This window comes from Podarcis tiliguerta (assembly GCF_965153285.1).
Source record: "Podarcis tiliguerta genome assembly, chromosome: 16".
In the NCBI taxonomy this organism is placed as follows: domain Eukaryota; kingdom Metazoa; phylum Chordata; class Lepidosauria; order Squamata; family Lacertidae; genus Podarcis; species Podarcis tiliguerta.
The window spans coordinates 12,588,204-12,603,132 of NC_139549.1; the positions used below are offsets into that span (position 1 = coordinate 12,588,204).

Genomic DNA, 14,929 nt, shown 5'->3' on the forward strand with positions numbered 1-14,929 from the left:
ATTGCGGTCCTGAGCCGTTTAAGGCTTTATAGGTCAAAATGAGCATTAATTGGGCCCGGAAACTAATTGGTATCCAGTGCAATCAGACCAGGATTGATGTAATATGCTCAAACCGTCTTACTCCGGTGAGCAACCTGGCCGCTGAATTCTGCACCAGCTGAAGTTTCTGAACCACCTTCAGAGGAGTTCCTAATGTTCTTAAGATCTGCTGATGGCGCCACACACCCCTGCAACAAAGCATGTTGTGACTCGAGCATGTGCTTTTTGCCTTGCACTCCCAGTTCTCTGGAATTCTCTTCCCTTAGAAGTCAGGCAAGCCCCAACACTGTACAGTTTTCAATGTTGGTTGAAAACTTTTCTCTCCAGCTTTCTCAATTTAGTCGTTTTTAAATGATCATTGATTCATTAATTGCCTTCTAAACAATCATTGCAAAGTGATGTACAATTTTTTAAAAAAGCATGCAAACAGCAGATGCGGGTTTTGGTGTTTTTAAATAAAAACTAAAACCATATAAAATTGCCGTGTCTAAGATCCATTTATTCAGCTGGGAAAGCCAGCCGCAACAAAAATTACTTCAATTGTTTCCGGAAAGTGCAGAAAGTGCCTCAAGAGGAATGCTATTCCACAGAGCAGAGGCTGTCCCAATGAAAGCCTTATATAGAGTCATATAATTAAAGAGCTGGAAGGGACCCCAAGGGTCATCTAGTCCAACCCCCCAGCAATGCAGGAATCACAGCTGAGGAATCCCTGACAGATGGCCATCCAAGCTCTGTTCGGAAACCTCCAATGAAGGATGGTCCATCACTTTCTGAGGGAATCCCTTCCACCGTCAAACGGCTCTTACTGTCAGAAAGGGGCAGAAATTCAACATGTGTAGCTTTTCCTGGCACAGGGGTGCAGATGCTGAACACCTGCCCATTGTTGCAACTGTTACAGGCACAGGATCTGCCCGGACACTGAGGTCCAGCGCCGAGGGCCTTCTGGCGGTTCCCTCACTGCGAGAAGCCAAGTTACAGGGAACCAGGCAGAGGGCCTTCTCGGTAGTGGCGCCCGCCCTGTGGAACGCCCTCCCATCAGATGTCAAAGCGATAAACAACTACCTGACATTCAGAAGACATCTGAAGGCAGCCCTGTTCAGGGAAGTTTTTAATATGTGACATTTTAGTGTATTTTTCATCTTTGTTGGAACCCGCCCAGAGTGGCTGGGGAAACCCAGCCAGATGGGCGGGGTACAAATAATAAATTATTATTATTATTATTATTATTATTATTATTATTATTATTATTATTATTATTAGTCAGGGGGGAGTAAGGCACAAACCCTATCAATACGACCCCACCAACTCTCCCTGCTATGGCTAACTCCATTCCAAAACAATTCGAGTTGGAATCATGAAGTATCTACCTGTAGAGCGGTTTTATACAAGCGTAAGATTTCATGCCCCAGGGAATCTTGGGAACTGTTGAGGCCTTAGCAGTTTTTGTAAGAGAGGCCAAAGCCCTCTCACCTGAGACACCAACTTGCGAGGGAGAAGGGGGGCGCAGATGTCACGTACATGGCGTCGAGATGTCGGGAGGAGCCAGTGGCAGAGCCAAACTCAGTGGCAGCCTGGGTTCAATGGCCAGCAGCTCCATCTCCTGCTGCTGCTGCCGCCGCCGCTGGCTGCGGTCTGCTTCCCCACTCCTTCCCCTCTGTGGCAGGAGGAGGAGAAGGAGCCGGCCACAGAATCTGGGTCGTGCTCGGCTCCACACTTGGCCTCCTCTGCCTCCTTTGAACATGGGGGGTCCAGCCTTCTCCCCCAAAATACTGAGGCCCCCAAAAGGGCTCAGTCCCTAGGCGTTGGAGGCCCTGCCTCTCACGGTAGAGCCCAGTGTGCAGCAGCTGTGAAAAAGACACATTCCATGCTAGGAATCATTAGGAAAGGAGCTGAAAATATAAATTGCCAGTTTCATAATGCCATCATACAAATCTATGGCACAGCCGCATTTGGGGGTTCCATTCCAGTCATCTCGCCTGAAAAAGGATAGCACGGGTTCAGGAAAGGGCAACCTAAACTGAAACTGGTCTTTATACAACTTTATTTCTTTGGTTGTCCCAGAGAATCCTGGGAAATAAGAAAACGATCAGGGGGTGTAGCAACTCCCCTGCGAAGGAACAGTTACAATATTTGGGGCTTTTCAGTTTAGAAAAAAAGGCAAGGAGACATGATTGAGGTGTATACAGTAATGCACAGTGTAGAGAAAGCAGACAAGGAAAGAATTTTCTCCCTCTCGTGTAACACTCGAAGGAAGCATTTCTTCACACAGCGCAAAGTTAAAATTATGGAATTTGCTCCCACCTGAGGTAATGATGGCCAACAACTCCAGAAGGCTTTAAAGGGGGATTTAAACACTTTCCTCATTGTGAGACTTGAAGCTACAAGAAACCAGGCTGAGGGTTTTCTTGGAATTGGCGCCCACCCTGTGGAATGCCTGTCTGTCAGATGTCAAAGAGATAAACAACTATACCTAGGACTTTCCAGAGACATCTGAAAGCAGTCCTGTATTGGGAAGGTTTTAATATTTGATGCCTCGTTATACAGTGGTACCTCGGTTTAAGAATAGTCCGGTTTAAGAACGATTCGGTATACAAACTCTCCAAAACCGGAAATAGTGTCCCGGTTTGAGAACTTTACCTTGGTCTAAGAACGGAACCCGAATGGTGGAAGGGCACCAGCGGCGGGAGGCCTTATTAGGGAAAGCGTGCCTCGGTTTATGAACGGCTTTGGTTTAAGAATGGACTTCTGGAATGGATTAAGTTCGTAAACCGAGGTACCACTGTATTTTTATATTCTGTTGGAAGCCACCTAGAGTGACTGGGGCAACCCCGTCAGATCGGTGGGCTACAAATAAATTATTATTATTATTATTATTATTACACAAATTAATGAAGGCTAAGGGAATGTTCTGCCTTTGTTGCATTCATTGTCAGAGGCAGTATGTCTCTGAACACCGACTTCTGGAAATCCCACGTGGGGAAAGTGCTGTTGAACCCGGGCCTTGCTAGCAGGCTTCCCACTACGGCATTTGAGTGGCGAGGCTGGAAGGGAGTTTCATTTGTTGATGTTAATTCGTTTCTATCTGAAAAACCAATAAAATGAGTGTGTTTTTGAAAAAGACAGAGGTCACCAGCAGGCTTGAGGAAACCCTGTGGTGTGCTGAAGTACAAAAAAATCCTTATAGACACAAACAAACCTAGAGATGGAAAGCCCCCAAGCATCTTAGTGATGACTGACCATGTTCAGTGGCCACAGAATAGCGACTGACTTCAGGGGGTGGGAGAAGAGAAAACCAGACCTGGAGGCTGCCTAGCAAGAGAAACCCACAATAGGAACATTTGAAGCTGCCTTATACTAAGTATATCTATACTAAGTATGGTCTATCAAGCTCAATATTGTCTTCACACTGACTGGAAGCATCTCTCCAGGTTTTTCAGGCAAGGGGTCTTTGCCAGCCATACCCAGGACTGAACCCATGGAATGCAGGTGCTCAGCAGCCAAACTATGGTTGCTCCCCTAAAAATAGAGATTCTAGTCCTCACGAAGGGCCGTTTTAAATAGGAACACAGGAAGCTGCCTCATGCAGTGTCAGGCCACTGGGTCTGTCTAGCACAGACTGGAAACAGCTCTCCAAGATTTCAGACAAGGGACTCTCCCAGCCCTACCTGAAGATGTCAGGGATTTCACCCAAGACCGTTGGCATGCAAGGAAAGTGCTCTACCACTGAGGTATGGCCAAACATTTTACTGTGACATGTTATTGTAGGCCCCGCTTGTGACTATTAAATTCAGCCTGCAAATCGTTCAATCTTTAACTTAGACCCACCCAGCTTGTGGGGAAAGGTTCTCTCACTACCACCATCAAAGCTCTTTAGGGACTCCATCCTCACCCCCACTTGCCCTCAGTCCTTTTAATACCTTTTATCAACACACAGCTCACATCCCCTCTCAATACCTGAAATTAACCTCGGAAGCGGAGGTGTGTAAGGGACAGCTTAGGAAATGGAGGAGAAAGAGCCTACCACTCATCTGCAAAAACGCTTAATAGGGTTCATTAGGATCTGCACAATAAGCTCAGGTCTCCAGCCAAACAGCAGGAAAGAGCCCACGCCCAGATCCGATGGCTTTCAAAGCAGGAACGCTCCAAAGGAGACCCCCTAAGTCTTGCACAGGAAAGTCAGTGGCCTGGGAAAAGCAGAGAGAATCAGGCTTGGCATCAGCACCAGGCATTTTCTGGCAGCTGCCAAGAGCCCCCTGGCGCCGGCTGGACCCCCTCTGCCGCCCTCCTCCTCTAGTTTACAATTTGTCTTGGGCTGTATCCATGTTAGCCCTCCTCAGAGTAGAGCCACTGAAATCAATGACCATGACTAAGCTCAAGTCCATTCATTCCAATGGGTCTTCTCCGAGTAGGACTTAGTTGGATACCATGCACCACAGGGGTAGTGGATGTAGTGCCCTCCAATTTAGTTGTTGAACGACAACATTCTCCCCTAATTGTAGGCCAAACTGAGTGGGGCTGATGGGAGTTTGAGTCCGACAACCTCTAGGAGAGCATTGTGCAGGCTTCCCCTGATTCACTGTGAGGCAGGCAGCTGCCATTGTAAATGTGTGGCATGGCATTGTGGGAAACCTAAAGTAGCAGGTACCTCGCCATCAGGCTTTCCCTCCAAAATCAATTTATTTAAGTGCCCGGGTTGGGGGATATAAATTCTATAAACAAACAACAAATAAATAAATTCACCTTAGCTACTGGCCATCACAGTATCCCGCAGCAGCTAATTCCATAGGTTAACGATGCGCAACTCCTGTATCCACACCACCATACATTGAAAACCCAATTATACCACTCTTAAGCAGTCATGTCTTCCCCCAGAGAACCCTGGGAACTGTAGGTTGCCCCTCAGAGAGCTATAATTCCCACCCCCCTTAACAAAGGACAGTTCCCAGGATGCTTTGGGGGAAGCCATGTGCTTTACATGTATGGTGCGAATGTGACCTATGTGAAGAAACACTTCCTTTCGTCTTTGCTCATTCAGCTTCCTTACACAACCCACAGTTCTGAGGGAAAGCGGTGGGACATCTCTCTCACTCACTCACTTTCTTCACACCATGTATAACGTTATAAGTCTTAATTACGTCAATTGTGTCTCCCTAGGCTAGATTAGGAAACCTGTAGCCTTCCAGATGTTGATAAGACCCCTCTCTATCTTCCCTGGGCATTAGCTACGCTGACGGGAGTTGGGAGCCCATCTGGAAGCTTACAGCTGAAGTTCTAAGCTAGAAAGTTCAAACATCTCTCAAACTTTCCTAATATAGAGGAGTTGCTTCAGTCCCCCTGATCATTTCAACTGCACTCTCTGCTACTTTCTGCAGCTCTGTGATATCCTTTTTTGAGACTGGTTAGTCAGAACCATACATAGTATTCAAATAGTCTTGCGCCATATATTTATTTGGAAGCTTTACGAAACTGGCAGGTCTGCTTTCAGATAGCTTGCCTAAGAATCCCCAGCAAGGAATCTCTCCTTGTTGGTGCTGACACACAAAGCAGGTTGATGTTTTCATAGAGTTATCCAGCACAACCCCGGGATCTCCCTTTTCTAGTTAGCCTCTACCAGTTCGGAACAAACCGGTTTATATGTTTATATATGAAACCCTTTACGCTTACTTACACTAAACCCCAATTGCCGTTTTTGTTGGCTGTTCGTCCAGTGGAGATATTTGTAGTCTGCTCAGATTGTCACCATCCTGAATAGTTTGCTGTCACTCACAAACTTGGCTAGCTCACTGCTCACCCCTGACTCAAGATCACTTATGAATGTTAAACAGCACCAGACCCAAACAATTCAGATCCAACTCCCTCCCCACGACCGTGAGAAATGTATACTTATCCCTACAATTTATTCTTTAAGCAAATAACAATCCATTAAGGCAATGCACAAAAGTTTACTAAAAATTCTTTGGCCAGAGATTCTGTCAAAGGTTTTTTGGAAATCTAGGGAAATTAGCACAAGGTTGCCAAGAATGGCTTTCTCTTTGCAAAAGCCGTGCTGATTCTTCCTCAGCAAGGCTTATCGTTCGACATTCTTTATCATTCTAGCTTTAATCATGCTTTCTACCAATTCTCATGGGACAGACATTAAGCTAAGAGGCATCATTTCTGCATCCCTTTTCAAAAAAATAGTGTCGTGCTCAGCTATGCCCTAATCATCCAGTAAAAAACATTATTTTTGTTAGACCAGCAACTTCACATTTGAGTTCTTAAATAAGTCTTGGGCAGACGGACTGACTCATAAACCTCGAGCCCTGGATTCAAATCCTGCTACTCAGCCATGAAGTTCAGTGGGAGATTTGACTTAACCTACCTCACAGGGTTCTTGCAATAATAAAGTGGTAAAGGGAGGAAAACCCCAACCCTGTATATGCTCTGAGCTCTTTGCAGGGTAGAATGATAATCTAATAAAAACATATAGAATCAAGGTTCCACACACACACCACCAAGCCTCCTCCATTTTTTAAAGACTGCTTACACACCATACATTTAAAGCCCACCCTCCCCCACCCCCAATAATCCTGGGAACTGTATTTCACCTCTCACAGAGCTATGGTTCTTAGCACCCTTCGCCAGCTACAGTTCCCAATAATCCTGCAGGCCAAAAATGTGTGTTAAATGTACAGTAAGAATGCGGCCCAACTGTATAAATACAAACAGGGTAACCTGCATTTTGCTGTGCCAGCTTGCAAAGTTTTGATTAAAATTAGAATGCACACAAAATCCTATTTTCCCTGTCAAAGATTTTAATTCACTGCATTACGCTCCACACTACACAGAAGCAACTATGAAGTTCCTACCCACCACCCCACACTTTGCCTTTGTCATCTGAAAGGATTTGGCTGTTCTCAGTGCACCCTCTCAAACTCACCCCCCCCCCATCCATGGCATCACAGGGCTGTGGGAATCCCCCTTAGGCCCTGTATTAGTGGGGTGGGGGGGAGCTCACAAGACAGGAATTTTAATAGAGACCATATGCACTCCCATTGGTCAGCACGCTAAATACCCAGAGACCCTGAAACTCTGTCTGGAGATGAAAAGGAAATGGGGGTGGGCACTGGAGGCCGGGAGCTGGTTCCGGACACTGCAAAGGACTCCAGAGCGGGGGGCCATTTCCAAGCAGCTCTGTAACAGCATGCCCCCACCCCGCAAATCTTACATCACCCACCCACACAGAGAGTCCTTCCCTCATCAGCTGCCCTCTGGACTGTTATCGCCGTGGGAACATTGAACGGGAATCATTGTTCCAGGCTCTCCCACTTATGATAAGGAAACCGCTGTAAAAATGAGAACCTGGGCGGAGGCGAAGTCAGTCAGGGATCGTATCTAATGCTCACACATTGATATTTCTGGGGCAGGGTGAGGAGAGATAGAGGGTGGAAAGGCAAAACACAAGGCATCCCCCCCAAAATAACCCAAAACGTTTAAATGCCAATATCGCCATCACATGCCAGCAGCGATTTCAAGGGTACTTAAGACAAGCAAAGGGCACCCTGATATCAGGATAGGGCAGGAGGAAGAATGAGGGGAACCTCAAGATGAGCTCTTCATTTGCTGGAAAGTGGAAGCACACAAAACCCCATTCAGATTGCCCTGTCTAATCCTACAAGCCCCAGTGAAGCCACCCATCTGTATGAACCTGTTGCACCCCTCAGGATATGTCAGTCAGGAGAGCAAGAGACTCTTGAAGTCAAGGTCGTGGGTTCGAATCCCATGTTGGGCAAAAAAATCCTGCATTTCAGGAGCTGGACTAGATTCCTCCCAGAGTCCTTCCCACTCTACAATTCTATGATTCTATTAAACTACAGGTTGTCTCCAATATGTTACTCCTATTCAGAGTAGACCCACTAAACTCAATCCACATGATTAACTGGGGACCATTAATTTCAATGGCTCTACTCTAAGGAGAATGACTCTCTTCCTCTTTCCTAGCAAACATGGAGATTCCCTCCACAACATAGAGACCTGCCCCCCCCCCCCATTTTATCCTCACAATAGCCCTGCGAGGCAGGCTCAGCTGACAAAGAGCAAAGAGAGATTGAGGCAATTGCTACCACTCTCCCCCCAGGGAAATTAACTGACCTGGGAAATTATCCATTTTTGAGAGCTGTTTGGAAAGGAAACGGATGGGAAGGGGGAAATTAGGCGCAATTTGCTGCTTGACATTCTGGCCCTGCAGATCTGGGCTGGGATGCTGGGGAATGAGGAGAATTAAGATCAGAACCAGACAGGGGAGGGAAGAAGGGAAAGTATTCCTTGTTTCCCCATGTTGTTTGCAATGTTGGCTGGGCAGATGAGCTCTCCATCTTCGACCATTCCAGGCAAGAAACAGGATTCCCCTGAGAGAGGATTTGTCCTCACAGCTGTTTGAGAAGCATTTCTGAGGCGAAAGGAGGGGGGGAAGAGGGCCATTGGGGGGTGTCATTTGGCAGACACCTCAGAAACATGTTTCCTCAGGCTGTGCAAATAGTCATTAGATTCACATCCTTGGGTAAAAAAAGGCGGGGAGAGAAAATAGCAAACAATCAAGAGTGTGGGGCATAGAAGAAATATGGGCAGTTGAGGGCTGCAAAATCCCTTGCTTTCCCTCACCCCCAGATTATATCAAACATGCACACGCATGCGCCTCTCTCAAACCAGGCCCACTTGACACCCGTCTTGCCTCCAAAACGGCCTGTCACCCTCCCAGCACCAATGCGGCCTGGCACAGGATGCCACAAATCACTAGGCCCACATACCCAGCCCCACATGCTCTATGAATTGGCCACATTTTAGAAGAGATCTTCTGGGCGGGGGGGCAGAGACTGGATGAGATTGTGGGTGTTTGCAGGAATTTTTCCAGCAAGGAGGAGTAAAACGCTGAAAGCAGGAAGCAGGCTGATTCCTCAGCCCAAAATGAAAATATTGTCTGTATATTTTGCCTCCTATCTCAGGTTCTGCGAATGCTAAAAACCTGGCTCTTTGGTAAAAAGAAAAGAAAACTGAGACTATGGTTCCTCACCAGGAGGGAACTTCACCCTTCCCCACCCCAGAGTGAACACCCACAGATAAGACACAAAACTGTGAGCGTGTTTACACACAAACCACAAACCAGTGTCAGAGATTTCTTGTTAACACCAAACTTTCGCCCGGTTTTCCTCTAACAGAAGGAGACAGACTGCCCCATCCATGCTGACCCTCCCCATAATATTCTGACACAGGAGTCTGGGGTGTGTTTACAAAACACACACACATGTGCACAAAGAGAAAATATCACTTTGCGTGTACTGGAGCTTCCCTTAGCATTTTTCCTTAACAGTTTCAATCAGGACAAGTCCTGAATTCCTTCCCTTAAGTCCTGAATCTTCTCTACTAAGGGGTGACTGCCTGCCCCCCACTATCTCCCCCCCCTCTCCCTGACACAAAAATCCCCTTTGATCAATGAGAGGGGCACAGGCCCATTGATCTAGCTTGTGTGTCTTTTTTTTTTTTCTTGCCTAAGGCTCTGGGCTTCCTTTTTTGGGGTTGGATAGAGCAAAAGGAAGGAAGGCCAAGAGGGCTGTTGTCATAGTGCTTAGATTGTGAAACCCCCAGCAGGGCCGAAGGAGGGAAAGTAAGGGGGGGGGCAGCAGTCAGAAGCAGCTTGTTCCTGCCCCCCAGTAACCAAGGCCCTAAGGGAATGGAGGAAATAATCAAGGCTTTCTTATTTCTGCCCCAAAATCACAGGGCCCCAATGAAGTGATCCAGTGGGTCCCTTTGCTGTAAACACCCAAAGCCCCATTCAGGCTGATCTGCCAAATCCATCCCCACAATTCAAATGCCACCCATCTACTCATTCTAGGTTCCACTTATAATATTTATTGGTTTTTAAACTCACTCTTCCACCAAGGGCCTCAGGCCTCTACCTCCCTTCCAGTTCTTCCAAAGCAACTACACTCTATTCCGAACTTAAAAATGGAAAGTGTAATGCTGGTGGTCAACAAAAGAGGTTCAAAGACTGTCTCAAGGCAAATCTTTAAAAATGTAGTATAAACACCAACAATTGGGAAACCCTTGCCTGCGAGCGCTCCAGTGGAAAACAGCCTTTACCAAAGGTGTCATGGGCTTTGAAGACACTCGAACTCAGGACGCAAGGGAGAAACGTGCTAAGAGGAAGGTACGCTTGGCAAATCCACACCGTGATCAACTCCTGCCTGGAAACCAATGTCTCCACTGTGGAAGGACATGTGGATCCAGAATTGGCCTCCACAGTCACATTGTTAAAAACGTGTTTATGGAAGACAATCTTACTCGGCTACGAGTGATCGCCAAAGAAGAAGAAGAACTCTCCCCACACCCGACACCATCTGCCCCTCGCCAAGACAGACCCAAACTCATAAAGCTTCAGAGACTGCCTTTGCTTCAATTTGGGGTCTAAGTGGCTCAGTGGGGCAGGCCTGTATGCATCTGCCGCAAGAATGCACCCCACTGAGAGCACCCCATGAGCATACACACACTCCAAAGGTTTGGCCAGTCCCCTTGCAGGCAGATTCCCCTATAGAGAACACCCCTGTCCCATAGAGAACCCCTGTGAATTGCAGTACAGTACAGAATCTCTTTTTTATAATAAAAAACACTTCATGTTCATAAAATGTACACACACCAAAATCAACATTCAGGGCACATGGGAGTATAAATGCACCGGAAACTAAATGGGGGCGGGTGGGCTGGGGGAGAGACAGGGATAGGGGGCTGGCAGTCAACAGAGGGTCCAACAAAGCCTTGCTCTTTTTATAAACACTGAGAAAAAGTTGGAAATGTTGGAAGGGGGGGAGCGGAAATGCTTCTTGTCTCCCTAGATACCACCCAGCGCATTGCACATTTAAAGAAAAAAATCCTTCCGGCGCAAGGAAGGCAAAAAGATATCTCGATTTGAAGACTTAGGGAGGTTAAAGTTCCTGAAAAAGCGAAAAAAGGCAAGGAGGGGTCTGTCTCCAGAAAGACTCAGGCTAACAGGAGAAAAGAGAGAAAGCAGGAAGAGTGGGAGGGCAAAGGCATCAACTCCACCCGGTGCCTTGACAGCTCAGGGCAAGGGAGCCTTGAAGAGGTCAAGCTTGGGGGCAAGGGGGACAGGAAAGCGGGACAGGGGAGGGTCAGGCTGAAGTTTGAAAGTGGAAGTTGGAGGACTGTGTTGGAGATATGCTATAAGGGGGCTTCAAGGAGAGGAAAAGGCAGCTGGGGGGCCCACTGAGAAGGTCTTTTCCAAGGAAAAGTGGTGGGAAGAGATAGGGTGGGGTGAAACAAACAAGTCAGAGGGGACCCCCGTGTTTTCTCCAACCCCTTCCCAGGTTGTTGCTCTGCTGTGAATTGTGGGTATACGTGTGTCAAGAAATAGAAGCCAAAAAGAAATAAATAGCAGAATTAGGGGGCTTCCCAAGACTGATGGAGAAAAGAAATACTCTTTCAAGGAAGTGGGGGGGGGGTCCCCACTTAATACAGAGACCTTTTTTCTCTCCTTTGGGAAGGGGCGTCCCTATGCAAACCATGGGGGAGCTGCAGATAAGTGAAAAGACGGGGGGGGGGATTTGTTTCTGCAACAAAGTTTGCATGAAACCGCCAAAAAAATAAATGAATAAAATAAAACTCAAATGTAAAGAATTGGGGAGTTTGCAAAGGAATGGAATTTAGGAGTGTCATGGTAGATAAGGGGGGAAGGAGGCGGGGAGTAATGTAGAGAGGGAGTCAAAAAGGAGGTCTAAAGTGTAGGAGGACAGAGGAATAATATATTTCTCTCTACAAGAAGGGAACCCCCAGTAAATAAAACAGTGGGGTGTAAAGATACAGATAGGGGACAAGATTGCTTCCCAGAAAGGATCCACCACCCCACAAAAAAACCCCAGAGGCAGCAGCAGAATAAGAAAAGGGGGAAAGCAGGGGAAATGGGCAAACTACCAAATCTTTACTTTTGGAAGTCTGGGGGTTCCCCCCAAAGTAAACCAATGGGGTACACGGGCATGGAAACAGACTGTTGCGCAAAGACCGACAATCTGAAGCGAGGGGATAAGTGAGGGAACGGGGGTTTCTGGTGGCCCACGCACCCCCCACCACCACCACTGAAAAGGGGGACCTCTCTTAAGATCAAAGCAAGCCTGCAGAAGGGAGGGTGGCTATTTTGCAAGAAAAGTTTGCAAGGCAAGGAAGGGGGAGATGTGGGCTCGTCCCGCCCTCCGAGACTCACCTCGTCCCATTTGATGAACTTGCTGCCTTTCATCAGGGTCTCCGGGACCTTCAGGGGCTCCAGCTGGAGCGCGTGGACCTCCGGGCGCGCCCCGGCCATGGCTGCGGCGCTCCTGGCCCGGGACCCCCGCTGCCCGTGCGGAACCGCCGCCGCTGCCTCTCCCTGGGCGGGGACTGCGCGCAGGGGTGGGATCGGCCCGGGAGAAGGCGCTTAAAGAGACCGCCCGGTTCCTTCTTGGAGGGAAGCGGAGGAAGGAGGAGCTGCGTGGCGGGACTGGGGGCGAGGACTCCGGCGCGCAGTGCTCCGAGCGCGCGTAAGCCCCGCGGGGATGGTGGCGAGGGCTTACTTCTGGAGAAACCTGCCCGGGAAAGTAGGCCGTGCGGTGCAGTGGTTAGAGAAGCTCCAGATGTTGTGAAGACTCCAACTCCCATCATCCCTGGCCAGTGTCCATGCTGGCAGGGGGCTGATGGGAGTTGGAGTCCCAACAACATTAACTTAAGGTCTGTGTATGTGGTTTGGGAGCTGCACGGTCAGGGGGAAAACAACGCTGTCCAAGGTTGTAAAGACTGCGGAGAGAATAATTGGGTGCACTCTTCCAACCTTGGATCAAATCTATGCTTCCAGGTGCCATAAGAAAGCTGCAGAGATAGTGCAGGATAGTGCGCACCCCAGAAATGATCTCTTTCAGCTTCTGCCTTCTGGAAGAAGGTACAGGGTTATAAAGACTAGGACTAGCAGCCTGAGAAACAGTTTCTATTCAAATGTGATTCTGGTTTTAAACGCAGTGGAAGGTAGTCTCTAGGGCGCTGTGGGTTAAACCACAGAGCCTAGGTGGTTCAAATCCCCGTGACAGAGTGAACTCCGGTTGCTCGGTCCCAGCTCCTGCCAACCTAGCAATTCGAAAGCACGTCAAAGTGCAAGTAGATAAATAGGTACCGCTCCGGCGGGAAGTTAAACGGCGTTTCCGTGCGCTGCTCTGGTTCGCCAGAAGCGGCTTAGTCCTGCTGGCCACATGACCCGGAAGCTGTACGCCGGCTCCCTCGGCCAATAAAGGGAGATGAGCGCCGCAACCCCAGAGTCGGCCACGACTGGACCTAATGGTCAGGGGTCCCATTACCGTTACCTTTAAGGTAGTCTCTATGTGAGTATATTGTATTCAGTTATGGGGTATCAGAGTTTTTAGGGGCTAACCAGGCTGGGATAGCTGGCTTGTTGGTTTTTGAATGTCTGATGTAGATTTTTCGATTTCGTTGTTCTGTATGGGACAATGACAATAAAGATTATCGTATCGTAAGGGAGCCCGCCCGCTCCCCCACTTCTGGGTTTAGGGTGTCGGATTCAGATCGGGGGAGACCCGGGTTCAGTTTGTGCGTCCTGCCAGCCATAAACAGGAGAGGAGAGTGTGCCCACGGGCACCTGGATGGCCGCTGTGAAAACAGGAAGCTGGACTAGATGAGCCATGGGCCTGATCCAGCAGGTTCATTTTCTCTTCTCATGTTCTTACGCCGAGGCCAAACAGCTTCTTCTGGAAAGCTCACATTTTTTTCCACCTAGCAGCAAATTGGTCCTCTGAGGTAGACTGCCCCTATGGCTGGAGGCTCTACTTAGCTTCCACCGCTAATGGCAGACCAATTCTCTCCATCCTATGATCAGTTCACTGTGGAAGTGTAGACCTGGGAGAGACCAGGGTTCAAATCCCCACTTGGCCATAAAGCACACTGGATGGGCATGGGGACAGTCGCTGCCCAGGGTTGTTGTGTGGGGATTAAATGAGGAGGGGGAGAAGCATGCAAGCCACCTTGAGCTCCTTGGAGAAAAGACGACAGGATATTAATTCAATCCATTATTATTATCTCTTTTGCTCTCAGCCAAGCCTACCTCATAGGGTTGTTGGGAGGATAAAATCCACAAATGTATTTTGAGAACACTGAAATTCCATCTAGGGCCATGCTGCCAAAACAGTAGATACCGTATTTTTTGCTCTATAAGACTCACTTTTCCCCTCCTAAAAAGTAAGGGGAAATATGTGTGCGTCTTATGGAGTGAATGCAGGCTGTGCAACTATCCCAGAAGCTAGAACAGCAAGAGGGATTGCTGCTTTCACTGCGCAGCGATCCCTCTTGCTGTTCTGGCTTCTGAGATTCAGATTTTTTTTTTCTTGTTTTCCTCCTCCAAAAATTAGGTGCGTCTTGTGGTCTGGGGTGTCTTATAGAGCGAAAAATACGGTACTTAATCCATCAACCACTTTTCAGGATTTCTGAAACCCCAGGACCTGTGATACGGGTCTCTCTTGAGACCACCTGCAAAGGTGGTTCTAAAGGTTGCAGAAGAGATTGGGGGAAGTCTTGCACCCATTTTATGGATTATGGGAGAGGGAGAGTGCTAGGGTGGCAATTATTATGCTGCCAGATGTTGGGTGGTGGTAGTCAAGGAACAGTAAATGCGGAAAGTGCTTTAAGGCACTGAGGCTGGCTGTATATACATTTAAAGCACACCCTCAAGAAAAGGAAAAAAAGGATACGGTACTAGTTTGTTCAGAGAAACTTCCTCAGTGATACACCTTTGTCCCCATCTGCACTATTTCAAGCCGTTTCATTGCACTTTAAACAGTCATGGCTTCCCTCGCCAAATCTGGGAACTGTAGTT

The 14,929-nt window shown here is 48.0% G+C and overlaps 1 protein-coding gene across 2 annotated transcripts in view; it reads right to left on the reverse strand.

Annotated features, from left to right (window-relative positions):
* Nucleotides 1–12,691, reverse strand: part of PLCB3 (phospholipase C beta 3) — a 68,826-nt gene extending 56,135 nt beyond the window's left edge. Inside the window, exon 1 of one of the 2 annotated variants that reach the window (XM_083418474.1) lies at nt 12,284–12,691. In XM_083418474.1, coding sequence (XP_083274600.1) covers nt 12,284–12,382 — 99 coding nt within the window. In that variant the 5' untranslated portion in view covers nt 12,383–12,691. The remainder of the gene's footprint in view (nt 1–12,283) is intronic. The other variant, XM_083418473.1, reaches the window with a different exon arrangement.
* Nucleotides 12,692–14,929: the final 2,238 nt, after the last annotated feature.